The 27,552-nt window shown below is 45.9% G+C and overlaps 1 protein-coding gene across 1 annotated transcript in view; it reads left to right on the top strand.

The window, feature by feature from the left end:
* Positions 1 to 5,762: 5,762 nt before the first annotated feature.
* The window catches only part of DIO1 (iodothyronine deiodinase 1), a 40,659-nt gene continuing 18,869 nt past the window's right edge, over positions 5,763 to 27,552 (top strand). The window contains exon 1 of the mRNA XM_073593490.1: positions 5,763 to 6,263. Within this exon, the coding sequence (XP_073449591.1) occupies positions 5,933 to 6,263 (331 nt within the window). The 5' untranslated portion in view covers positions 5,763 to 5,932. The remainder of the gene's footprint in view (positions 6,264 to 27,552) is intronic.

Genomic DNA, 27,552 nt, shown 5'->3' with positions numbered 1-27,552 from the left:
TGATCCACGTTACAAGGGTAAGGTTGCGGACCTTATCTTGCCATCGCAGAGGGAGCAGAGGATGAAACATCTTCGGGAGGCCTTGCAGAAAGGTCTGTGCAACGCGTTCCCAGAGACTGGGAGGTTACAAACTCCTGTTTCTGGACAACGTGTTGCTGAGGCTTCGGTCAGTCAAAGAAGGAGCGGTGGAGAAGGTGGCCGTCTGACCGATGCGTTCAGACAATTTTTTGGTCCGCAGCCCCAAGGTATGATTGGTTCCAGCAACCATCGCCAGCGTCTGTTTTACATGGTGCAGGAATACCTAGGGGCAAGATCAGACTTGGACACCTTTCCCACCGAAAATCCTCTGGGTTACTGGGTCTTGAGGATGGATCACTGGCCAGAGCTTGCACAGTATGCAATTGAGCTACTGGCCTGTCCTGCATCCAGCGTTCTTTCGGAACGCACATTCAGTGCTGCTGGAGGCGTGGTAACCGATCACAGGGTGCGTCTGTCCACTGACTCGGTCGATCGACTGACCTTCATAAAAATGAATGAGTCTTGGATCACCACCAGCTACCAAGCACCTGATGCTGATGTAACCGAATAATTTTTTTTGAAATCTCAGATCCCTTCAAAGACTGCCTATGCTGATGCTGAGTGACTATCCCTGAGTAATTATCCTCTTCCTCCTCAATCATCACGCTGATAGCTTGTAAGAACATTTTTGGTTCTGGGTGCCACCACCAGTGCCTAAGGCACAATTTTTCAGCCCCTGTTTAACAGGGGCGTGTAATTACGATTTTTGATGTAATACTTTGCAGCAGGGCTCGTTCCTGCATTCCAACTAGAGTGTCTGTGAGGGGTTGCAGTGTTGTGGCACCAGCACCAGTGCCTAAGGCCCAATTTTTCAGCCCTTGTTTAACAGGGGCGTGTAATTACAATTTTTGATGCAATACTTTGCAGCAGGGCTCGTTCCTGCATTCCAACTAGAGTGTCTGTGAGGGGTTGCAGTGTTGTGGCACCAGCACCAGTGCCTAAGGCCTAATTTTTCAGCTCCTGTTCAACAGGGGCATGTAATTACAATTCTTGATCTAATATTTCACAGCAGAGCCCTGTGAGGGCTTACAGTGTTGTGGCCACAGCAACACCTAAGGCCCAAATTTCTGCTGAGTATATAGGGCAGGACCCTACTTTCAAACAACTAACTTACAAACGACTCCTACTTGCAAACGGAAGGAGACAACAGGAAGTGAGAATAAATCTACCCCTAGGAAGGGAAATTCTCTCCTGTAAGAGTTAATATGGGAAAAACATTTCTCCTTTCCACTGATGCTTTCCAATCCATTGGGACAAAAAGTGAGGTGAAATCTTCTGAAGAGGAGGAAAGACAGCAAAACAAATGTCACAGGGGTGATAACCCTTCCCTATGTTTTCCAAAAAGCTTAAAAAAGATTTTTTGGCTGGAGCTAAACACGTTAAAAATGTACCCGTTCAAAATTACGAAGAGATTCTACTTAACAACAAACCTACAGCCTGTATACTGCTGTTCAGAGTATATAGGGCCTGGTGGCCCCACACCTTTCCTTATTTTAATTTGGGTGCGGGGTTCCCCTTAATATCCATACAAGACCCAAAGGGCCTGGTAATGGACTGGGGGGTACCCATGCCGTTTGTCTCACTGATTTTCATCCATATTGCCAGGACCCGACATTACATTAAACCCGCAAGCAGTTTTAAATGAGATTTTTTCCTTTAAAAATGACATTTGGTGCAGGGACTGTTCTAAACACGGGAAACACGCGTCACTTTACAGGCATACTATAGACACCCCTCAGGTACGATATTTAAAGGAATATTTCACTTTTTTTTTTTTTACTTTAAGCATCATTAAAATCACTGCTCCCGAAAAAACGGCCGTTTTTTAAAGTTTTTTTTGCATTGATACATGTCCCCTGGGGTAGGACCCGGGTCCCCAAACCCTTTTTAGGACAATACCATGCAAATTAGCCTTTAAAATGAGCACTTTTGATTTCGAACGTTCGAGTCCCATAGACGTCAATGGGGTTCTAACGTTCGTGCGAACTTTCGGTCCGTTCGCAGGTTCTGGTGCGAACCGAACCGGGGGGTGTTCGGCTCATCCCTAGAAGCTGCCTTCAAAACTGTGAGTACATGTGGGAGGGGGAGGACACTCTGATGTGAAGGGGACTGCTGATGGGGGCTCTCTGATGTGAAGGGCTTCTGATGGGGACACACTGATGTGAAGTGGGCTGCTGGTGGGGACTCTGATGTGAAGTGGGCTGCTGATTGGGACACTCTGATGTAAGGGGGATGCTGTTGGGGACACTCTGATATAAGGGGGATGCTGTTGGGGACACTCTGATGTAAGGGGGACGCTGTTGGGGACATTCTGATGTAAGGGGGACACTCTGATGTAAGGGGGACGCTGTTGGGGACACTCTGATGTAAGGGGGATGCTGTTGGGGACAGTCTGATGTAAGGGGGATGCTGTTGGGGACAGTCTGATGTAAGGGGGACACTGTTGGGGACACTCTGATGTAAGGGGGGCGCTGTTGGGGACACTCTGATGTAAGGGGGATGCTGTTGGGGACACTCTGATGTAAGGGGGATGCTGTTGGGGACACTCTGATGTAAGAGGGACGCTGTTGGGGACACTCTGATGTAAGGGGGACGCTGTTGGGGACACCCTGATGTAAGGGGGACGCTGTTGGGGACACTATGATGTAAGGGGGACACTGTTGGGGACACTTTGATGTAAAGGGGACGCTGTTGGGGACACTATGATATAAGGGGGACGATGTTGGGGACACTCTGATGTAAGGGGGACGCTGTTGGGGACACTCTGATGTAAGGGGTACGCTGTTGGGGACACTCTGATGTAAGGGGGATGCTGTTGTGGACACTCTGATGTAAGGGGGACGCTGTTGGGGACACTCTGATGTAAGGGGGACGCTGTTGGGGACACTATGATGTAAGGGGGAAGCTGTCGGGGACACTCTGATGTAAGGGGGATGCTGTTGGGGACACTCTGATGTAAGTGGGATGCTGTTGGGGACACTCAAAATTAAAGTGGGCCGGTCATGAGGAAGTCTAGGGCCAAATTTTTGTCCCAGTCCAGCCCTGGTGAGGTGTGGCAAGCACACAGATGCTCTGTTATTATACGGTGGCTCAGGGTGAGGCATGGCACGCATTGAGTCATCAGTCTGCTCTTGTCAAATCATTATGTGATTTGAAAATGAGGCGTAGAACACACACCAGCGCTATATTGTAACACCGTTGATTCGAATACCCAGGTGTCCCCAATTACAATTTTTGACATAACTCCTCATTGGTGAAGATGTCTATATACACTGCAGTGGTTATACATTAGCCTTACACCCCATATGGTGTCCAGTTGGACGAAACGCATCGGGTGATGCTCCTGAAACTACTGCACATTGCTTTTTTACAACCATATGTTACCAGCCTTGTATGGAACTTTTTTGGATTGTCGACTTGATGTTTTTACAGTAAACCCACTATACAGTGTTACAGCATGTGTGGTTTTTATGTTTTTATACTCATCTTCATGGATCACCAAGTTCACCTTTGATGTGGTTCACTGCACATCATGGAGCTCATTTTCTGATGGTGGATCCCATCTGTCGATATCGGAAGTGGCCCATTCACAGACCAACGTCTTTGCATCCAGAATCCTGTTGAGGTCATTCCTCATGAATGCCTGTTTGACTTCTATGCTGTAGTATACGAGTCCACCAAGTTTGGTAAGCGTGCCACCTTATCCTTTGTTTATACACAAGATTCCGTTTGACTTGACCAGAAGGAGTGTGAGAGACTTTTCCCTACACAAGATTTATCTTTGAGCTGCATTATCTTGTTTATTATTCAAGAACTTTTGCATGTTTTTGATTCATTCACTTTTGGAACATTCACCTTGAGTTCATTTTGTACATACACAACATATATTATTATATTCATTTATATGAAATTGTTGCTTCTGGTATGTTTAACTTTTTTCACATTTATATTTTTTGTCACTAACAATTTTTGTGACTATTTTGAGCGCCACATTATTTTTATTTTAATAAATATTTTTTGTTGCAATTTTCAACAGGAAATTTTTATTAAAAATCTTGTTTAAAAATGAGTGTAAACCACTGTGATAAATAGAGTGAATGTAAAAAATTGTACTATAGCTTCTATGAATAGAAAGTGATCTATGTATGGAAGGGCAGATGGTTGATACAGTAACTTGAAAAAGTATTCATACCCCTTGAAATTTTCCACATTTTGTCATGTTACAACCAAAGACGTAAATGTATAACCTGTGCACTGCAAGCCAACAGTGCTGATCAACCATTGTGTGTTACCCTCTGTGTGTACTTGCTGTGTTTCCTACGTCTGATTCCTGTTACCAACTTTGGCCTGTTCTCGACTCTCCCTGTCTGCTTGTTACCCTGACCTTTGGCGTGATATGTTTATCCTTGTCTGCTAGTTGCCCTGACCTTTGGCTTACCCCTTACTTCCCTGTCGTTCCAGCCTGCTGCCTCCTTCCTCTTCTCCTGTAAGTCTACGGTGAGCGTGAGCTGTGAGACCCTGGGGGGCCACGATCTGGAGCCAGACTGCAGCGCAGTCCATCCTCACCACTAGAGGCTCTGGTGAACACCCGCTGGCTCTTAGACTCCGCGCCCTGGGGAATCTATGCTCTAGCTCCCACTGGGATCCATGTTAGTTATCCTGTAGACCTGCTTCCTGAACCTTCCATGGTTCAATTCGCATGAGTCAGTCCTAGGGTCCACTACCTTAGCGGTGCACTTCTGACTCCTACAGAGTGCATCTGTCACCTGGTCTCAGGTGACCTGACTCCATTCCATTGTAGCGCTGGATGTATGTTTAGGGTCATTATCCTGCTGGAAGGTGAACCTCCACCCCAGTCTAAAGTTTTTTGCAGACGCTAACAGGTTTTTTTCTAAGATTGCCCTGCATTTGGCTCCATCCATCTTCCCATCAACTCTGACCAGCTTCCCTGTCCCTGCTGAAGAAAACCATCCCCACAACATGATGCTACCACCACCATGTTTCACGGTGGGGATGGTGTATTCAGGGTGATGTGCAGTGTTAGTTTTCAACCACGCGTAGCATTTTGCTTTGAGGCCAAAAAGTTTAATTTTGGTCTCATCTGACCAGAGCACCTCCTTCCACATGTTTTCTGTGTTTGCTAAGCAGGGGGCAGGGCCGATCTGCGGCTCTATGTGTCTAATGGAGCTAGCATGCACCAGTGCCCCTAAAGTGGCTGGCTTTTGGGGGACACTGGTCAAGAGGGAGGAGCCAGGAGTGCCGGTGAGGGACCCGAGTACAGGAGCATTAGGGCTGCGCTGTGCAAAAACATGTTTTTTTTAAAAAAAACGAACCTTTAATACCACTTTTAGAAGGCAGGGGGAAGGTGGGGTTTAAATGGACAGAGGAGGATTTCAACTAAATGGGGCATTAGCACAAGGGACACATCCTTCTGATTGTAAGTAATGTCCCTTGTGCTGATTTTTTTTTTTTAAATAGAGGTCTTTAAATCAGACTAAAAAGAGACACAACTGAAGAGTAACAAAGGAAAGGGGGATTTAGTTCCAAAAGAGGGACAGTCTCTCCAAAGGAGGGACAGTTGAAAGTATATGTATGTTTTAATGTTATGTAAGGAAGGCTGCACTTTGACATAAATAAACAAGGGTTATAGGACATTCTTCCGTCACATGTTTCTTAGAGCAGATAGCGTGTCTGTGGAAGGGAAACACCTATCAGTTCTTGCTGCCAGCAAATCGTTCCCCCGGGGACAGTCTTCATGAAGCAGGTTGGGCTACTACGAGTAGTAAAGAGCCCAGCGTGAGCGTTGCATTGCACATTTTCAGTTTGGGATCATTCAGCTTCGCTGTCTGTCCAAATGATGAAACACATCGTTCGTTATGTGCAGAAGGCACTGATCTTCTGTTCTCTCTTTCTGTATGTGGCAGTAGGCAAACTCCTCATGATCCTCTTTCCACAGACCATGGCATCGGTACTAAAATCTCGCTTTCAGATGACCGGTGCTCATGTGCCAAAGTTTCAGTACGAAGACTGGGGACCCTCCATCTTCACATTCAGGTTCTTGCGGTCGGTGCTGCAAATCATGTGGCTTCGCTTGGAAGATGAGGCATTTCTGGGGGATGCTGCACCCAACACACCTGTGGTGGACCTGGATGGTGAACTGCACCACATTTGGGATTATATGAAAGGTAAGCACTGTGGATATCTTCTTTATTCATTGCTGGAATGCTCAAGAGGTTTGCACACCTATACTGGAAATTTACTATTTAAGCAGTAACCCAAAAACAAACATTTTTATATTACAAATTACCAGTTCTTAGATGTTGTGTCTGCATTTGTTTCCCTTTTTTTCCCCTTTATTTTTTTATTTTATTTATCCAGCCAGTAAATTTGTTATTTTTTAACTTCCAGTAGTAAACCCAAAACCAAAAATGTCATATGTTGCAGCTTACCAATCATTAGATGTGGTGGCTGCATTTGTTTTATTTTTTAGAGCTTTTTTCTCTCCGTTTTCACTTGGACAGTAACATACCTCCTATATTAGAGTGCCTCCACTCTGGATGAAAGAACACAGGGGGCACCCTTGGACAGCACAGCAGCATTGTTATACATGGGGGGGATCGGTGTTATATGAACTAGCGGATTTAGATACACTAACAAATTGAAGCCAAACTCTAGATCACACTTTATAAGCAGTTACATCAACAGTTTTTTTTCTTTTATAATAAAGGTTTTACATGAATAAATAAACAAAGTAGAACTATAGGCAAAAGTTTTTGTTTTCATTTTGGATAGAGCAAGGGAGGGTTATAACCCCTGTCAGATTTATTTTTGCCATCTGTGTCCCATTGTGGAGATTTCTCTTCAGTTCCTGTCCCATAGCCAAACAGGAAGTTGAAGGAAATCCATGCAAATTAAGGGAATTCCTTGGGGACTCCCAGGTCACTAGAACTAGTGTCCCCATTGGAAGATTTCCCCTCTATTACTTTTTTTGGGATAACCCAACATGTGGGATTTTCTTTCACTTTTACTGATAATGGAAAACAGGACAAATAGAGTTGGTGAATCTCCATAAAGGGGGCACAGACAGCAATAAAAACCTGACAGGTACTCTAATCCATCTCCCCGGCATCCATAAAAGATAATCATTGTAAGCACCCCTGTCATGGTAAATGGTTTGTCTCAACACGCTAACTGCTACAGAGCTTGTTCTGTTTAAAAAAAAAAAAACACAGACTTATTGGCTTGATCACCAGGTGAAAATAAAGGAAATAAAGCCTGAAAAAGTAAACTAATGCAATCATCACATCTAATAATTGGTAAGCTGCAATATAATAAATGTTTGCTTTTGGGCTTAACACCACTTTAACAGACTAAGCTGCCCTGTAAACATGTTAGTTAGAGGTTTGAGACAAACCATTTACCTCTGACAGGGGCGCTTAACATGATCAGCTTGTATTCATGTGTATAAAACGTTTATACTGTACCTAAAGGAGAATAAAACTGTTGATGTAACTGCTCAAAATGTATTAGCTGGAGTTCAGCCTTAATTTGTTAGTGCATAAATCTGATAAGTGCATCTAATGCTACTTTCTCACCAGACTAACAATGCTGCTGTCCATAGGTGTCTCTATTGCTCCTCCAGTGGAGTGGAGACACCCTAAGACAGGATATGTGTTACTGGATGGATCATCATGTGAAAATAAAGGCAAAAAGCCTAAAATAACATTTTTGCTTTTGGCTTTATTACTGCTTTAATTATAAGTACAGCAGCGTAGCAGGCATGTTGGAGGTAGTTTCTTGCATTTAACAATCAATCAAATTCTTTATCAGACTTGTCCTGAACCCCCGCCCCCCCCCCCCCCACACACACACACACACACACAGCTTTTCACTGGCAAGCTCGTGTGCTGCTGTTTCTCCTCCCCAGCTCTAATGTAGCCGAGAACAGAGGGAATGTGGTCACTTTAAAAAAAAAGGGATTTATAATTTTTTTTTATATATATCTATACACAAATGTTTTGCCTTTAATTTATATTTTAAACTGAATTAGTTGTTTTACAAGGTGATCGTTTACCATAACTTTAACCGATTGTCGACCGCCCACCGTCAAATGACGGAGGGACGGTGCGGCTATTGTTCTGGGTGGACGTCATATGACGGCGCACCCGAGCGGCCGCTCCCATGCGCCCACGGGGGCGCGCAGCACAGCGGACGAGGTGTGTTGCTACTACATAGTGCGACCCGATCTCTGTAAAGAGCCGCGGCCATGGCTCTTTAACCATGTGATCGGCTGTGTCCAATCATGTAAAGACAAAATGCCGATAATTGGCTCTCATCGCCTCACACTGATAGAGTATGTGTCGAGGAGAGCTGATCAGCGGCATCTCTTGCAGGGGACATCCAGACATGTATTTAAGGCACTGATCATCAGTGCCCGATTACAATACAGCGCCACCAGTGCCAGCAATCAGTGCCCACAAGTGCCACCAATTAGTGCCCATTAGTGTTGCCAGTCAGTGCTGGCTATCAGTGCCGCCTATCAGTGCTGCCCATCAATGCCCATCTTTGCTGCCCATCAGTGCCACCCATCAATGCCGCGTATCAGTGCCCACCAGTGTCGCCTATCAGTGCCACCCATCAGTGCTGCCTATCAGTGCTCATCAGTGCCACATATCAGTGCCACCTATCAGTACCCATAAGTGCGACATATTAGTGCCTCCTCATCATGGCCACCTAATCAATGCCCATAAGTGCCGCCTCATCGGTGTCCATAAGTGCCACCTCATCAGTGCCCATCAGTGCCGCCTCATCAGTGCCCATCAGTGAAGGAGAAAAATTACTTATTTACAAAATTTACTGACATTATCTAAGAAAAACTTTTTTTTTTTTTTAATTATCGGGCTTTTTAATTTTTCTTTGTAAAAAATAAAAAACCCAGCAGTGATTAAATACCACCAAAAGAAAGCTCTATTTGTGTCAAGAAAATGATACAAATTTCACATGGTTACAGTGTAGCGTGACCGCGCAATTGTCATTCAAAGTGTGACAGCGCTAAAAGCTGAAAATTGGTCTGGGCAGGAAGGGGGTGAAAGTGCCCTGTAGGCAAGTGGTTAACTGGATTTGAGTCTAGTGATCAGTAAAGCAGTTCAAACAGCAATGTGTTATATCCAAGAGCAACTCAACAGATTTCAGTTGGGAAATTAATTCTAAATGGTTGCTATGGTTTATTGCCTTAAATAGAACAGAGGTAACCCACGTTTGTACATTAAGTCCTTGAAGCGGAGAGAAAAAAGCGCTGAGGGTTATTGGGCTTTGCATTATTGAACATGCCTCTTGGTATCAATATCTGAAGTGCTGCAAGAGGAACTCTAATGCTTTACTTTTTTTTTCCAACGTGCCCCCAGGTGTATTTCTAAATTCGGGAGCAACAAGTGGTCTGTGGCAATTAATGCCTTCTAGTATAATTACAAAATGGAAATCAGCAACTGTCTGGTGACCTGCAGACCTTTGCTGGATATTTTTAAATAAATAATTTTGTTGTATGCAGCATGATCTATATAAAGACGACTGTAAAAAAATAAATAGATATACTGTATATATAAAAAAGAGCCCTTTGTGTGTGTATATGCTTTTCACCATGAGATAATCCAATTCCAAGTTATTTCCTCACCTAAGTTTCCGTTGGTATTGGTTATCCTTGGTTACAAAGGCACAACCCCTCTTTTGATTGGCTCCATGCTGAGGTTCTCTCCTGGTCGCCACAATGCAGTAAGACAAGCTTCAAGAAGGTAGCCAAGGTCCTGTGCACTTCTTCACTCTCCTCCCTTTGTACCTCTTCACTCTCCACTTCACAAGTGGAGGTACCTGCTCAAGTATTGTGATTGAACTTTGACTCTGCATCTTGTGGATTAAGTTCCTTACCTATAAGATGGAGATTCTCACCCCACCTCCCCTCTCTGAGTGTCCACTACAAGTTCTGCTCCCCCTCTCTTAGACGGGGGAAGGCTCTCTTGTTTGTACTTGCTTATGTAGTTTGCAACTAAGGTCAGTGTCCTCGAGGACCTCTCATGAGAATTCTTCAGAGCTCCTAGTGAACAGATGGTAGCGTGAATGACTTTTTACGCTCTTTATCTACCCTTTTCATGACTTCAGCTTCCCCCTTTTTTTTTTCTTTGGCACATAGCCCCCCAAGTGGCACGTTGCCATGTTACTGTTTGGGATCCAAGCAAATCACAGTTGAGGTGATCTTGCAGGGTGGGTAGGGGTGGGAATGTTATGCTCGGTTTTTGTTCTTTTCTGTTTTGGTTTTTGGTTTTCTTTTTTTCCTGGATGGTACATAGGAATCTTAACTATATGCTCTATATTATGGTGCTATATACGCAAAGATACTGTGCTGTTGTCCCTCAGGTCTAATGGAGGATCCAGGGAGAGCTTAGGGGGTAATTTATCTAGTAATGATGGAGATGGTTGTAGTGGGAATTTAATTTACCTCCTCCTGCCAATGTTTCCATGCTTGCAAAAATAATACAAAATTGTGGCCCACTACCTTACTGATAATGTTCTCCTGGCTGGGGACTTTAATATACCCCCCCCCCCCCCCCCGGCCCACACTTGGATAAGCTATCATCCAATGCTAGCACTGAATCCATTCTTTCTAAATGGGCAGCTGCCGTTGATTTCTTTGACCTATGGCGATGGAAACACCCAACAGAGCGGGGATTTATTTGCCACGCAGCCACTTATTGGTAAAATATATAAATACAGCGCTTACAACAAAAAACAGTCCATACAAAACTATAAAGGTGCTTCACAAATAGTATGTAAAAATACAGGGAATGCTTCACATCTGGTGTGCGGAAAGTGCAGAGAAAATGTTGCAGAAAATTTTCAGGTGTACCAAGACACCCCCACATGTGTTCCCACTCACCAAATCACAATGACACCCAGCTTTTCAGTCTGGGAGTCAGTAAAGGCTTGTAACGATATCCAAGGAATGTTGCAGGATGGCAGGTTCACTGATGAGATGATAAACGATCCTTCAACGGTAATACTCAGCCATACGAAAAACAGGTACCTAAAAGGGAAGAAAATGGGGGGACCAATAGTGAAAAATGCTAAGATTGAAAATTTATTGCGCATAAAATCACCATCAGTGCGAGTTTATATATTTAGATTATATATTTACTCATCCACTTATGCCACCTTTTCTCGAATAGACCTCTTATATGCTAGTGTTGCAATGCTCCCAATCATAGGAGAAGTCTCTATTATACCGCGAGCGGGCTCTGATCATGCACCTATGCTTCTGCTTTTGGATTCAGGACTCCTAGCGGGGGGCTAAAATGATGGAGATTTTCTAGATATTGGATCTCAGACGAAAGGGTTGAACCCCAGATGATTAGTGCTATTTTGGATTATTGGTCACTAAATCCCGAGACAGCTTCCTCTGATGTCGTTGGGGATGCCTTTAAGGCCTTCACCAGAGGGCAATATAGGTCCTATATCAGTGTGGCTAGAAGGGACTCCCAGGCTGCCTTGAATATAGCGGAAGCACGAGCCCAAGAACTAGAAGGTTGTTATGCTGCTTCCTCAGATAGTACAGTCTACCAGGATATGCTTCTCGTCTATAGAGAGGTCTCTCTGCTTAGAGTAGAGGCCTCCCGCAAAACCCTCCTCCACCAATCCCAGAGGGTGTTTGATCAGGGAGACAAGACAGGAAAACTGTTGGCATGGCTCCCCGAAACCAGGTCCCCTCTGCATATATTGTGGGTATACGAGATGAAGGGGGCTAACACTGAGGGATCCTGAGGAAATTAACACTAAATTTGCCCAATACTACCAGCAGCTGTACACTTCTAGAGCCCAATATGGCACATTTGGTTCAATACTTAGATGAAATAGAATTCCCTGTACTTAGTGATTCCACCCGGCAGAGATTAGATGCTTCCATATCGTCAGATGAGATAAAACAAGCACCTAAATCTATGCCGGCAGGCAAAACCCCGGGGGGGCAGATGGCCTCCCGGCCGAATTCTATAAAGCTCATTCAGATGTTCTCCTTCCACTTTTGTATGAGACACTTAAGGCAGGGCTAACTGATAACCAGCTCCCACAATATATGTCGGAGACGGTGATAGTCCCCAAACCAGGAAAGGATCCAGCTCTTTGGTCCTCTAACCGCCCAATTTCATTACTAAATGTTGATGCTAAAATTTTAACCAAAGTTCTGGCCAGTAGACTAAACTCAGTCATTCTCACCATGGTCCATGGGGATCAGTCAGGATTCATGCCAGGAAAGGGAACGGACTTCAACCTTAGATGACTCTATACAGTGATTGCTGGCTCTGGTGGGGGCTCTGGCTCGGGAGTCGTGGCCTCTCTGGATGTGGAGAAGGCTTTTGACTCCATGGAGTGGGAGTATCTTTGGCTCGTCCTGCAAAAATCTGGATTTGGGCCTAAGTTTATAGAGTGGATTAGCTCCTACATGCACATCCTGTAGCCAGAGTCCGCATCAAGGGACTTCTTTCCCCCTTCTTTTCACTGTTTAGAGGGATGAGGCAGGGGTGCCCTTTTTCACCGGGCTTGTTCGCTCTGGCAGTTGAACCCATGGCAATTTGACTGCGTGGTGCGGAAGAGGTTTTGGGTATAGCAGTGGGCTCCATTGTTGAAAAGGTGTCACTATATGTGGATGACGCTATCTTGTATTTACTAGATGCCGGCCCACCTCTGAATGCTGCCCTAGCCCTTACAGATACATTTGGGGAATTTTTAGGAATACTCATCAACTGGGACAAATCAGTTCTGTTTCCATTAACAGGTGAACCCTTAAACTTGCCTCCCCCCTTTCCATAGTCTCGCAGTTTAAGTATCTAGGGATTCAGGTCTCCTGTGATGTCACTGCTTTTTGACCACAAATCTACAACTGGTGGTGTCTCAGCTCGCCCATAGATGGGGAATCTGGAGGTCCCTTCCTCTGACCCCGGTTGGTCTAGTGAACCTGATCAAGATGACCTTTTTACCAAAATTTCTGTATGTGTTTAGGAATAGCCCAGTGTCAATTCCTAAGGTTTATTTCAATAAAATTGACCAACTCCTTACTCAGTTTATATGGACGGGCAGGGTCCCCCGGTTGGCGAGATCTACACTCCCTATGTCCCAGGGTGGATTGGCACTCTCCAACTTTAAATTCTATTATTGGGCTGAGGTTCTTGTGACTGTCAGGTGGTGGTTTGGACAATTATAGGGGATGCCAGTAGATCACACTGAAGCTGCGTTGCTGGATTCTTATGCTTATGCTAAGCAACTTAGTCTTCCGTGGCCCCAAATCTAACCCAGGCATATCGACTCCTATGTCTACTACGATCAAAGTCTGGCAACAGATGACTAGGTATGTATGAGAGTCTAACACCTACTCGCCCTTCACACCGCTACGGATTGGTCCCAGACCCTGTGATCTGGGCTAACTTTGGAATCACTTTGGAATCACTACCCTTAACCATGTATTTAAAGGCTCCTTATTAACTTTTGACCAGTTAAAACAGGGATTTAACTTGTCCAACCAAATTTTCTTTCATTATATGCAGTTGCGCCACGCAGTCAGGGCACAATATCCCAATCCAATTACGCTGGAATCATACTCAGTTGAGCGCCTCCTGATCTCTAAAAATGCAGGTAGGATCCTCTCCTCTATCTACCTTTGGATATCAGGGCATGAAGCCACAAAGATGACCCAACTGTGCCAGACGTGGCAAACTGATATCCCAGGTATGGATGCTAAGGACTGGAAGGAGGATATACCGCAATTTATTTCTATGCTGATTTCCGCTAGGAATATATTTATTCAATTGAAATTCTTACATAGGGCGTATTATACCCTGCAAAGATTATCCATTATATATCCGGGGGTTGACCCACATTGTTCTAGGTGTGGAATAGAGGTTGACACATTTATACACATGGTATGGTCCTGTCCTGCCCTCTAATCTTAATGGCTTGGGGTTGTGGATGAGTGGAAGAGTTGGGAGCCCTAATGCAACACTGGGTCTCCCTGGATCCAGCCTTCTTACTGTTTACTGTTACTGTTACAGTGAAGGAGTGGGAAAACGTCAGTGAGTGCCAAGCCAGGGACCCAGCGGGACAGCAGAGGTTATGCTTGCGGAGCATCAGTGGGTGCCAAGCCAGGGACCTAGCGGGTCAGCAGGGGTGACGCTTGAAGAGTATCTGTGAGTGCCAAGCCAGAAACCCAGGGAAGCGAGGTGACGCTTGAGGAAGATACTGAGTGATAAAAGTGGAAGAGCTCAGGCGATCCAGTGGCTATTGGATCCAAAGTCTAGTGAAAGACTGGGAGCTCGTTGAGTGAAGATCTACAGTGAGTGATTGTGGAGTAAACAATGAACTGTTTGTGTTACCAATAGTTGAATAAACTACCATTAGTAACTACTACAAGACTGTTGCCATAAAAGACAGCGGCCCTACCTATACTGAAGTGGTGTCCCGCTGGAGGCCTTCACCTGTATAGCTTTCTTCCTATAGACGTCTCGGAGTCTGCCAATTATCACTGCATCTACTTAAGGGTGTCCTGATCCTAACCCTCTCTCCCACAATTCTGTTCAAGGGACAATAAATCTCTTTGCATTCAAAAAGTGTCTGGTGCCCACCATTTCACCTTGCATTACACCCACCATGCCTTGCAACCCACTCTACACAGAAGGATGTCAGCTGTAGGCCTTAAGGGACTCGGGACGTTGCTACATTTGGTGCCCAACGTGGGGCAAAGGTGTTATTCCTACAGCAGTCGCCCATAGCAAACGGCTACAGCTACATTGGAATTTTGTCTGGCTCCATGGGAATGTGGCAAGTAACATCTTTACTTCATATAGACTGTGTTATTGTGCATTCCAACAATGTGGGGAAGAACCAACATGTCTCATCGCTCATGGGAGACTATCAATCCATGGGGATTGTTTGCCGACATTACTCCGGATTTGCAGTGTTTTTGCGCCCTTGGAATCGGTGCTATCACTGTGGAGAATTGCTGCTGATGGCTGCTCGCCCGCCACTACCCTTGCAGGTGATGAAGGCAGATTGGGCCCGCGGGTACTCTACAGTGGAGGAAACTATGCACGGCAGCCCGGGACGCCAGTAGGACCACCTTTGCCTGGGCCAATTCTTCTCTGGCGGAGCCAGCTTTATTTGATGACTTCACTGTAAACGCAGTGGAAGTGTTAGTTCCCACTGCCACCGTTCAGGCTGTTTCCTACAGCTGCTGATGATTCGGATTAAGTAGTACCAGCACCTCTTCTGCCCCTCAAAGAATCTGGAGTGTCTGCTGCCGTCACTACTCTGGATATAAATGCTACCGAGGACTGTAACTCTATGATTATCTTTTGTTGGGCTAAATATGCCCACGCATCCTGTGTGAAGAGGGGTGGTCATTCCCGTGCTCAGCCCAGCAGTGCCTGAAGCTGAATGGGGGTGGAAGACAGCCAGGGTGAGTAAAATGACCGTTGTTTAAAGTTTGTTGTTTAAAATTTGTTGAGAGGTGCCGGATAGCAGGATGTTATATTGCTTGGCTTACCACCCCGATATCTGATAGTGTAGCACCCTGGAGTTTAGTCAGGGAGCTCCTCACAAATTTACTTGCCAAGAGTAGCTATCTTGGTTGATTGATAGAGATCTATTGATTTCTCCCTAAGTTTGGCCTTGTTGCACTTTTCTATTCTACCACTAGGTGGCCAGGTACTTGGTGGTACTAGATATAAGAAGGGCAACCCAAGGTCAGGTTATGGGTATATGGGGCATCTCAGCCAATGGGCAGGGGTTTTCTTGAATCCCTTGGTCTGCTAGGAGAGCCTATATATTCGGGTGAGGTCAGGTGATCTGTGTTCTGTACCACCTGGACGGCTGTCTGGGTGGACGTGTGTTGTACGGCCCTGGGCTGCTAGGCCAGAGATTGGGCCTATCCCAGAGGCATCTGGCTGCTAGGCTGTGTGAGGGCCTATCCAGAAGTGAGAGAGCAGCACAGGGTTGGGATTGCGGCTTGCAGTCCAACCAGATGTGCCGGTTCTGCCGGCCAGAGAACCTGTCAGTGGTCGGAGGTAGAAAGGAAGCTGTCGCCACAAAGGGACCAATCGCCTTTACCAGGGACCACAGTGAGTAGCTGAAGCAAGTACCGGAACCATATTCTTACCAAAAGGGCACAGTGGAGAATTGGGAAAATTCAGGCGGTGATCAAGTCAGGGATCCAACCAGCGGAGGAGAAGCTTGCAGAGCAGCCATGTGTGTCAAGCCAGGGACCGAACCGGTTAGCAGGGGTGAAGCTTGAGAAGTATCTGGAGTGCCAAGCTAGGGATCCAGCAGGGAAGCGTGGGTGAGGCTTGAGGGGGTACCACCGCAAACCTTGGAGGAGCTCAAGGAATTCATAGTCAGTGAATCAGAGGGTCTAGTGAGAGACCGGGAGCTCAGTATTGAAGAACTACAAGGAGCAGTTGTAGTGGAGCTGAAAGAACTGTTATGTTTGAGTTGGAGGAAGGACTGTTACCATAGGAGACAGCATAGGAGACAGCATTCCTGCAGATGTGGCTTCTTGCTGGTGTATTTCCCTGCACAGCTGTCCTCCTATTGAAGTCTCGGAGACTGCCAATTGAGCTTTCAACTATCTACGGCTGTCCTGTCTTTCCCCCAAAATATATAAAAAGGACTGTCAAAAGAAATAAAACCTTTTTTACATCCAAGAAGTGTCTGGCATTCAATGACTTTCACTGACTTTCAATGACTTTTATCTTTGCACCCACTATGCCTCACAACCCACCACATATTGAAGGATGTCAGCTATCTTTGGCCTTGGAGGTCCTCATTCGACCAAAAGAGGTAAAAAGACCTTGCTACAATAAGAAGAAAACTACTGTTGCTGCCAGCAAATATGATCAATGCAGCGTCACCTAACGTGTTCTTTGGAAAATGGTTATTGCTATATACAGCCTGAGACCAGGGGCCAAGAACCCCACTGTTGTTTGTTCATGGACAATCTGTAACTGTTGGACCAAACCCAGACAGTGTGCTTATCCGCAGGCCTACCAAGGAAGACATTCACCATTACATTACTACGGTAAATGCTAAAGGAGAAACCCTAAAGTTACCAGATCCCAGATACTACTGGTAAATGGTATTGAATTGTGTTTCTCATTGACACCATACAGATTACAAATGTGAGCTTTGTGGAGTTAAGACACTATGCTGAAAGCCAATTCACCTCTTGTACAGAAAGTGTTTCTAGTGGGGGACATTCCTGTTGGCTGTATTGCTGGGACTGTGTTGAACTGTGTGCTGCCGGCAGATACAGGGAGTGCCCACTTGAGTCATGCTGGCTGGTGCTCTGGAATTGCCAGTATGCCTCCCTTGGAAAAGTAACATGTTGATCTGACATTCAGTGTTTGTTTCTTCATCCAATGAGGAAATTCGTTCTCAGGCCCTGGCTGTTGTGTGGACAGACTGAGATCACCACTGCAAGGGGACCTATGTCAAGATGTGCAGTCCCTTGCTCCATGGCCTGGCTGCTTGTTGCTTGATTGCAGCCATGCCTCTTGTCTCCGGAGTTGTTCCTGAGAAGAAGGGAAACTGTTGGGAAATGTTGTTCTACTCTGAGTGAAAAGCTGATGGACTTTGGGGCTTCAAAGACACTGGGGTCTTTAACTAGTTAGGTAGAATAAGCTGTGGCAAAGGGGTAAGTTCTCACCTTACAAATTGAATGATGGACTATCAAGTGTGCCAGGATTGGTTTTCATATGCTAGCCACCAGGTGGCGTGAGCTGTGCCAGCCTGAGTGAGCCCTTGTTCACATTATGCACTTATTTGATAGGAAATGCTAAGAAGTTTTTCTTTAAGATAGCTATGGAAAGGGGAGGCACCCTCGGATGAGGGTGGGGCCCATTTCGACCTGTATTTGTGTTTAGATGTAGAGATCATTGTGGCTTAGTATATTAGGGTGTATTTACACTGCTTTGCGGCTCTCGGCTGAGGGTAATTAACATTTACTCAAGATTCACTTATGTATATTTTGCATTGTGTTATCATAGGGATAGGATGCATTTCTTTGCTGTCTATTTTTCTCTTTCAGGTGTTCCTGCACCCATTGCGCCTTCCTTAGACAAGGAGAGACAGTGATTAGACGTGGATAGCAATGTTAACCTTTTATGTACCTCACTACTGTATAAATTAGATAAATAGTTAGGATGTAAGGTTACTGTTTGTATTTTTTTCTACTTTTCCCCTTAACTGTTTGGATGGTACGCCACACATAAATCTGTATATACTGTCTGCTATTTATCTGCCCTTGTGTGAACTGCCACTTGCTCATGTATATGTGTATGTTATGCATATCTACGTCATGTGATACGTCACATGTATTGTTATTGTTATTATTGTTCCTTTGCGGTTTTCCCACCCATCCCAGTTTTTGCCAGGACATTCACTCCCAGGTTTGAGAGTTCAAATTATTTTTCTGCAAACTCCGAGACGTAGTTCCCTAGGCAGGGGGAGAATGTAGTACCCTGATGTTTAGGCTTGCCAGGCAATAGTTGCCTTGGCCAATTGTTAGGAGTCCAATTGATTCCTCTCTAAATCTGAACTCGTTGCAGCCTTTCTCTTCTGTCACTGGTTGGCACTATGCTAGGGACATTAGATAAGACAGGGGCTTTGCAAGCTCAAACATGAATAGATGGGGTGTTTCAGCCAATGGGCAGGGATGTTCTTTGGTTCCTTGGCTTGCAGGGAGAGCCTATTTATTGGGGTGGAGTCAAGTGATCGGGGTTCTGTGCCACCTGGAAGGCTGTCTGGGTGGACGTGTGTTGTACTGCCCCGGGCTGCTAGGCCGGAAGCCTGAGGCCTATCCCTGGAACATCTGGCTGCTGGGCTGTCTGAGGCCTATCCAGAAGCAGGAGAGCATGCTGGCTTGCAGTCCAACCGGAAGTAGTGGTTCAGCTGGACGGGGAACCAACTGTGGTCGGAGGTAGAAGGGGAAGCTGTCACCACTAAGGAAACATCCACCTTGTTACCGGAGACCACCATGAGTAAGCTGAAGTCAGTAACAGAGCAGTCTTCTCACCAGCCGGATATGATGAAAAAGTGGGAAAACTTTAGTGAGTGCCAAGACAGGGACCCAGCAGAACAGCAGAGGTGACGCTTGCGGAGCATCAGTGGGTGCCAAGCCAGGGACCTAGCGGAGTGATGCTTGAAGAGTATCTGTGAGTGCCAAGCCTGGGATCCAGCAGGGAAGCGGGTGACGCTTGAGGAAGATACTGAGTGCTAAAAGTGGAAGAGCTCAGGGGATCCTTGGTCCAAAGTCTAATCTTGAGTGAAGATCCACAGTGAGCAATTGTGGAGTAAACAGAGAACTGTTTGTGTTACCGATAGTTAAATATACTACCTTAGTAACTACTACAAGACTGTTGCCATGCCACTGCCACTGTATACAGAAGTGGTGTCAGGCTGGAGGCCTTCACCTGTATAGCTGTCTTCCTATAGAAGTCTCGGAGTCTGCCAATTATCATTGCATCTACTTAAGGGTGTCCTGGCCCTAACCGTCTCTCCCACAGTTCTGTTCCAGAGACAATCACTCACATGTCTGGTGCCCACTATTTCATCTTGCATTACACCCACCATGCCTTGCAACCCACTCTACACAGAAGGTTGTCAGCTGTCCCACACTCTGGAGGTCACCATTAAGCCTAGAGAGGCTCGGGACTTGGCTACAAAGGGATGAGGTGGAAACCCTATTGTGATATATATATATACACACATATACACATTATCTCACAAAAGTGAGTACACCCCTCACATTTTTGGAAATATTTTATTATATCCTTTCATGTGACAACACTGAAAAAATTACACTTTGCTACAATGTAAAGTAGTGAGTGTGCATCTTCTATAACAGTGTAAATTTGCTGTCCCCTCAAAATAACTCAACACACAGCCATTAATTTCTAAACCATATGCTGCCAGCAAAAGTAAGTACACCCCCTACATGAAAATGTCCAAATTGGGACCAAAGTGTCAATATTTTGTGTGGCCACCATTATTTTCCAGCACGGCCTTAGCCCTCTTGGGCATGAAGTTCACCAGAGCTTCACAGGTTGCCACTGGAGTCCTCTTCCATTCCTCCATGATGACATCACGGAGCTGGTGGATGTTAGAGACCTTGCGGTCCTCCACCTTCCATTTGAGGATGCACCACAGATGCTCAATAGGGTTTAGGTCTGGAAACATGTTTGGCCAGTCCATTACCTTTACCCTCAGCTTCTTTAGCAAGGCAGTGGTCGTCCTGGAGGTGTGTTTGGGGTCGTTATCATGTTGGAATACTGCCCTGCGGCCCAGTCTCTGAAGGGAGGGGATCATGCTCTGCTTCAGTATGTCACAGTACATGTTGGCATTCATGGTTCCCTCAATGAACTGTAGCTCCCCAGTGCTTGCAGCACTCATGCAGCCCCAGACCATGACACTCCCACCACCATGCTTGAGTGTAGGCAAGACACACTTGTCTTTGTACTCCTCACCTGGTTGCCACCATACACGCTTGAAACCATCTGAACCAAATAAGTTTATCTTGGTCTCATCAGACCACAGGACATGGTTCCAGTAATCCATGTCCTTAGTCTGGTTGTCTTCAGCAAACTGTTTGCGGGCTTTCTTGTGCATCATCTTTAGAAGAGGCTTCCTTCCGGGGTTGACAGTCATGCAGACCAATTTGATGCAGTGTGCGGCGTATGGTCTGAGCACTGACAGGCTGACCCCCCCGACCCTTTAACCTGTGCAGCAATGCTGGCAGCACTCATACGTCTATTTCCCAAAGACAACCTCTGGCTATAATGTCGTGCATGTGCACTGAACTTCTTTGGTCGACCATGGTGAGGCCTGTTCTGAGTGGAACCTGTCCTGTTAAACTGCTGTATGGTCTTGGCCACTGTGCTGCAGCTCAGTTTCAGGGTCTTGGCAATCTTCTTATAGCCTAGGTCATCTTTATGTAGAGCAACAATACTTTCAGATCCTCAGGGAGTTCTTTGCCATGAGGTGCCATGTTGAACTTCCAGTGACCAGTATGGGAGAGTGAGAGCGATAACACCAAATTTAACACACCTGCTCCCCATCCACACCTGAGACCTTGTAACACTAACGAGTCACATGACACACAGGAGGGAAAATGGCTAATTGGGCCCAATTTTAACATTTTTACTTAGGGGTGTACTTACTTTTGTTGCCAGCGGTTTAGACATTATAGGCTGTGTGGTGATTTATTTTGAGGGGACAGCAAATTTACACTGTTATACAAGCTCTACACTCGCTACTTTACATTGTAGCAAAGTGTCATTTCTTCAGTGTTGTCACATGAAAAGATATAATAAAATATTTGCAAAAATTTGAGGGGTGTACTCACTTTTTTGAGATACTGTATATACACATACACAGTATTTATATATATATTTTGTATTATTATATTAGCAGGTTAAACCTATAACATTATACCATGACAGAATCGAGTGGAGGGGTGGGGCCAACGTAAAGTCTTTACATATGCCGACTCATGACTGATACTGTACATAATAGGAATTATTATTATTTTTTCCCAGTTACCAGTTATTGTTTGTCACAATGTATGCAGCTGCTGGCTCACATATATTTTATTTTTGCTATTAGAGCGCAGTGTTTTCATATTCTCTTGCATAATAGGAATGTTTTTATAGATCACTGTGTCACTCCAGTTCATTTCTTAGAAAACAATCAACAGTTTTTTGTTTTTTTACTGCGGCCAGGGTAAAAGTATCTAAATCCAAGAACACAAATGTAATATATTGCATGTGATGGCTGCATTAGTTTTCTTATTTAATTTTTTCCCCTTTATTTTTATCTGGGGATGCTGCCAGGAACACACTTCCTGTCCCAGGGTGACAATGTTTATTTACCGCAATGTAAATCTGCTCTTCTGATCTTTCTGGCTCACCGTTCTTCTGCCACAGTCGGGAGTCCAAATGTCTGTCTACTCTCTCTCACAATACAGTGTTCAGGCCTGATGAATGACTGCATCATGGGTGGAGGTCCTTGCTTTTCCATACCTGGAAGAACTTGGTATATAGCAAGAGTTCTGATTAGCAGCAGGGGAGATGTCATGTAACTGGTCAAAGCTGAGTTGACTAGAGGGCTTCCCATACATCTTTTTCCTGTATCCTCTGAGGTTGATAAGGGATATAACAGGGCTCAGAGTGACACAGGTGACTGTAGGAGATCCGGGCCAGGAGACCTTGTAGTAGATGCAGAGCTGAAGCTGACAGAATGTAGGATCTCAGATGCGTGGTCAGATGGGCAGAAGTTGGCAACAACTGGACGGCACAGGTAAAGAATCAGAAACCAGGGGCAGAGTCAGAGCCAGGCCAAGGTCAGTATCGGGCGAGCAGAGAAGGTACCAGAAGAGTGAACAGATGGCAAGGTCGGGTCACAATAGGGTTTCCACCTCATCCCTTTGTAGCCAAGTCCCGAGCCTCTCCAGGCTTAATGGTGACCTCCAGGGTTAGGGACAGCTGACATCCTTCTGTGTAGAGTGGATTACGAGGCATGGTGGGTGTAATATATGGTAGATTAATGGGCACCAGACACTTCTTGAATGCAAAGAGATTTATGTTCTCTTAAACAGAACTGTGGAAGAGAGGGTTAGGGCCAGGACACCCTTTAGTAGTTGCAATGTTTATTAGCAGACTCCGAGACTTCTATAGGTAGACAGCCATGCAGGGAAAGTCACCCAGCCGGACACCACGTCTGCATGTGTAGAAACGCTGTCTCCTATGGAAACAATCTTGAACAGTTTCTAACAAAAGTTGTAATGAACTCTTTAACTTCCTCCACAATCTCCTTTCCAGATCTTCACTCAACTGAGCTCCCAGTCTATCACTTAGACGCACTGATCCACTGCCACTGGATCTCCTGAGCTCTTGCAATCTTCTTACTGAGTAAGTGTCACTCCGCATCCCTGCCGGGTCCCTAGCTTGGCACTCACAGACACTCTTCAAGCTTCACCTCACTGGCCTGCTCAGTCCTTGGCTTGGCACACAGTAATGCTCTGCAAGCGTCACCTCCACTAGCTGGGTCCCTGGCTCGACCTCTGATGAAGTTTCTTAATTCTTCACTGCCCCCGGTTGGTGAGAATACTGCTCAGATACTCACAGTGGTCCCTGGTAATAAGGTGGATGGTCCCTTAGTGGTGACAGCTTCCTCTCTACCTCTGACCATGACAGGTTCTCCGGCTGGCAGAACCGTTACTTCTGGTTGGACTACAAGCCGCAGTCCCAACCCTACGCTGCTCTCTTGCTTCTGGATATGCCCTCAGATAGCCCAGCAGCCAGATGTCCCTGGGATAGGCCTCAGGTCTCTGGCCTAGCAGCCCAGGGAAATACGACACACGTCCACCCAGACAGCCGTCCAGGTGGCACAGAACCCTGATCACCTGACTCCACCCAAATAAATTGGTTCTCCCAGCAGGCCAAGAAAATCCCTGCCAATTGGCTGAGACACCAGATACCCGGCCACCTAGCAACAGAAGAGAGAAGTGTGGCAATTCCAGAATTAGGGTGAAATCAATTGACTTCCTAGCAATTGGCAAAGGCAGCTATCACTTGGTAGATAAATTTAGGAGCAACCGTGCCTAAACATCAGGGTGCTACACCTGTAAACCCAAACACATATGAATTACACAGGTTCTGAGGCTAATTTAATACAGATAAGGCACCACGTGAGTTTCATTACCACCTTAATTAGCCACAGAACCTGTGTAATTAATATGTGTTCGTTTTAAAGGGATGAGGTGGCAACCCTAGGTCACAGGCCGGAGTCAGCAACAGAATTTCAGGAGCAAACAGAGTCAAACAAGCCAGGTCAGAACATGTAAACACTGATCAGATCACATTCAGAAGGAGCTGATAACCACTTATCAATGATTCTGAGTCTCGCCGTGCTTCAAAGAAGCCCCCAGGCGATTCAAAGTTCATTCAAACGTGCAGGCTCACGCTCAAGTGTTAGCTAATGATCATGTGTAGATGTGCACACAGTTCTGTTGACCATTTTGCGTGCGTGTGCACAGGAGCACGGCACAGGCAAGTATTGGTGGTGGGATGGTAGACAAGGGTTGTTCCAATTTATGTCATGACATGTTCATTTTAAAGTGTTACTAAACCCAGGACCCTGCATATATCTGATCTCCCACAGTACACATGGAAATGCAATTATATTAGTAAATATCAACTGCTAAATATATTTTCTCATCAGCAGTATATAGCAGTCTTGTGACTTCTAGCAGTGTCTGAGCACTGGTTAAAGCTTGTAGGAGTAGTATTTATTATCCTCTGACTCTCCTATGAGGCGGCATGGCCCCTGACCCTCTGTCTGGACAGTGCTGATTGGCCCTGTGCTGATCACATGCACCCTCCCCCAAAATAAAAAAATCTCTCCAAACTGAGCATGTGCAGTCTGCCCCCAAGGCTCTGTACTATCAGCAGATGGATTGGGGACAGTGGAAGAAGGGGAGGATCAGAGAAGATAGGAGCAAACATCCTTTTTACACAATGGGGAGGATTAACCCCTTAGGTTCCACAGCGAGTATAACAAACATGCTTTACTGCATATACAGACTGATTTTACTGTTGTTGATTTAGTAACACTTTAAGTTTCATGTACTCTCGATTGTGCTTTTACAGAAAATTTATTTGGTGGTAATATTTTCAGAGCAAAAAAAAAAAACACTGTAGGACTTTTCTACAGAAATATTGCAATAAAATATATTTTATGGGGGGGGGGGGGGGGGGCGTGACTGGAAGCCTACCTGCATGGACACCTAAGAGCTCAGATCTCCCATAGCCCGCAGCTAAACAGGACATTAAGGGACTTTAATCACCTGCTACATGGGCAGATCTAGGACCACCCGCTCTGCTAAAGCCCGGGGATCCTCTCAACCTTCACCAGGCTCTTCCACCAGCCTTCGGGACTACTTTACCTCGGCAGACATGCTGCTGGCCGGAAAGGACAAGATGGCACTCCCACGTCTCTCAGCAGCTCTACTCCTCACATCACGAGTTGGATTGGGCCCCCTCAGACCTCCTTATGCACGTCCCGGAAAGCAGACACCCACCTACTTCGACGGGAATGGTGAGTTTCTCTACCTTGGCTACTTCCACCATGGCTGCACTGCGTGGAATACAGGCTGCATTATCAGCTCAGGCCCCTCCATCTTATACGTAGTGCACGGATGCCTTCCCGCGCCTGCTGCGGACGGCCTCCGATCCCTGCTTGCAGGGGGAAAGCTCCGGATCCCCCGTGCCCTCGGATTGCTTCATAGACTCTCCTGGCCCATCTGGTACGCAATCTCCAGCCTTCCGTATGCCAAGGACTGGGCCTATACGGTGTGCAGCCTCCCACCAAGCCTCCACATCTGCACCTGCCTCCTCCAAATCTCAAAGGCTGCCCCGCTCAAAGGACCCCAGCTCCTCCAGAGGTGCTGCAGGCACTTCTATGCCCAAGCTGTTTGCTCACCAGCAATATCTCACAAACCAGGGGGGGTCCCCATACACCTGCCCCCTCTCGTTCATATGCTCCAGTCTGGTATGAGCCTTGGGATCCACCCCAGTTGCCTGTGCCCCAGTTCCAACCTGAGGTCTTTGTGGGGCCACTTCAACTACCCTCCTCCTCTCATCAGCCTGCACAGCTCTCAGTATCTGCCCCTGCATCAAATGCCTTCCTCATTGCATTCATACCTCTAAATTATTCCTACCAAGGAAGACTTCTAGCGGTTAATAGAGGATGTTAAATCTACCTGCCACACTGAAATCCAAGCACTTCATACAGATCTTAAACATCTAGCGGACAGGGTGGAGATGGCAAAGGAGGAGATCCAGGAAACCAAAATGGCAGTTCACCGCACCCAAATTCAGGGGTTGGACCACCGTCTCCTCCTAAGAGACATGCAGCGGCATGTCGAGGACCTAGACAACAGGGGGCACAGGAATAACATCCATGTGAGGGGTCTACCAGAACCTGATGGACCCGAAGACCTCCAATCCACCTTACAGACCCCGTTTAACACCTTGCTGGGAGAACCTCCCACTAAACACATTAAGATGGACAGAGCACACCGGGCCCTATGCCTAAGGGTCCAGCTTTCAAACCACGTGATGCTATCTGCAGGGTCCACTCCTATCCTTTGAAAGAGGACATTATGGGAAAAGCTCGTTCTCACTGCAGTGTTTTTCGAAGATACTTAGGTACATCTATACCCTGATCTTTCTTTGATCACTTTCCAAAAGCGCAGACTTCTCCAACCCCTCTTACACATGCTGCAAGAGAAGGACATTACCTACCGCTGGGGTTTTTTACTTTTCAGCCTAAACGCATAGCATCAGGGTAAATCCGCAGTGCTGTGTTACCCCATTCTGCGATGTCCTGGAGATACCCATCCTTCAGCTTCCTGACTGGGAGCTTGCGTCTACACCACCTCCACTACCTACAGTTTGGCAGAAGATCTCTCCAACTAAACGCCCTTTTGGCCCAGAAAGACATGGGACTCTGATTGCCGGCGTTATTTTCTTTGCTTCCACTGACATCTACTTGCTGTTAGTGGTTCTGCCCTACTTACTGACATTACATTAGTCCCCTATTGTTCCTTTTGTTCTTTAGCTCCCATAGTATTCACATTATGGGCTGGTTTGCTCGAGACTCGAGAGAGGTTGGCTCGTCTATCATCAGCCCCCCTTACTAATTGGTTAAGTTTCCCCATTTTTGATCACCTCTGTGTCCCCCTGTCCCTATTTGTGGTCAGTTGGACATATAGGAACTTCTATATTTATAAAACCAGCTAGGTTTCATATAGTTGGTTCATAATGTACACTGAACTGTCTTTGTTTTTTATTGTGCTAACTTTTTATTTCTTTCCTAGACTTTTCTATCCCCTTTTCTTTACCTTGGTTCATCAAGTGGTCATCTCCGCCTGCCTGGTCATCCTACTGGAGAATAAGTCCTTCTCGCAATATGGTTATCCTGCTACTAGATCAGATAAGTGCTGTTTTCTCTGTTTTTATCCAACACAATGGCTAGGGTCCTATCGCTGAATGTTCATGGCCTAAATTCTAACAGAAAGAGGCGTCTGGCACTGGGAGTTTAGGCAGTTGGGGGCTGACGTCATTTTGGTTCAAGAGACACATTTTGACTCCTTCGCATCCGCATCCAAATATTATCCTCATACTTACCAGGCTTCTAATCCCCATAAAAGGGCTGGTGTTGCTATACTTTAAGCGTGATACTCCGTTCACCTGTTCTGAATCCTTCATCGGCCCACAGGGTCACTTTACCTTCTGTGTCCTATATGCTCCAAATGTCCGACAACTTAGTTTTCTGTCCAAAGTTTTTTCCAAACTCTTTCCGATCATGAATATCTTATTTTAGGGG

Source organism: Aquarana catesbeiana, linkage group LG07 (genome assembly GCF_042186555.1).
Source record: "Aquarana catesbeiana isolate 2022-GZ linkage group LG07, ASM4218655v1, whole genome shotgun sequence".
NCBI lineage: Eukaryota > Metazoa > Chordata > Amphibia > Anura > Ranidae > Aquarana > Aquarana catesbeiana.
The sequence above is the reverse complement of the archived record's forward strand: the minus strand, read 5'-3'. Positions and strand labels throughout refer to the sequence as shown.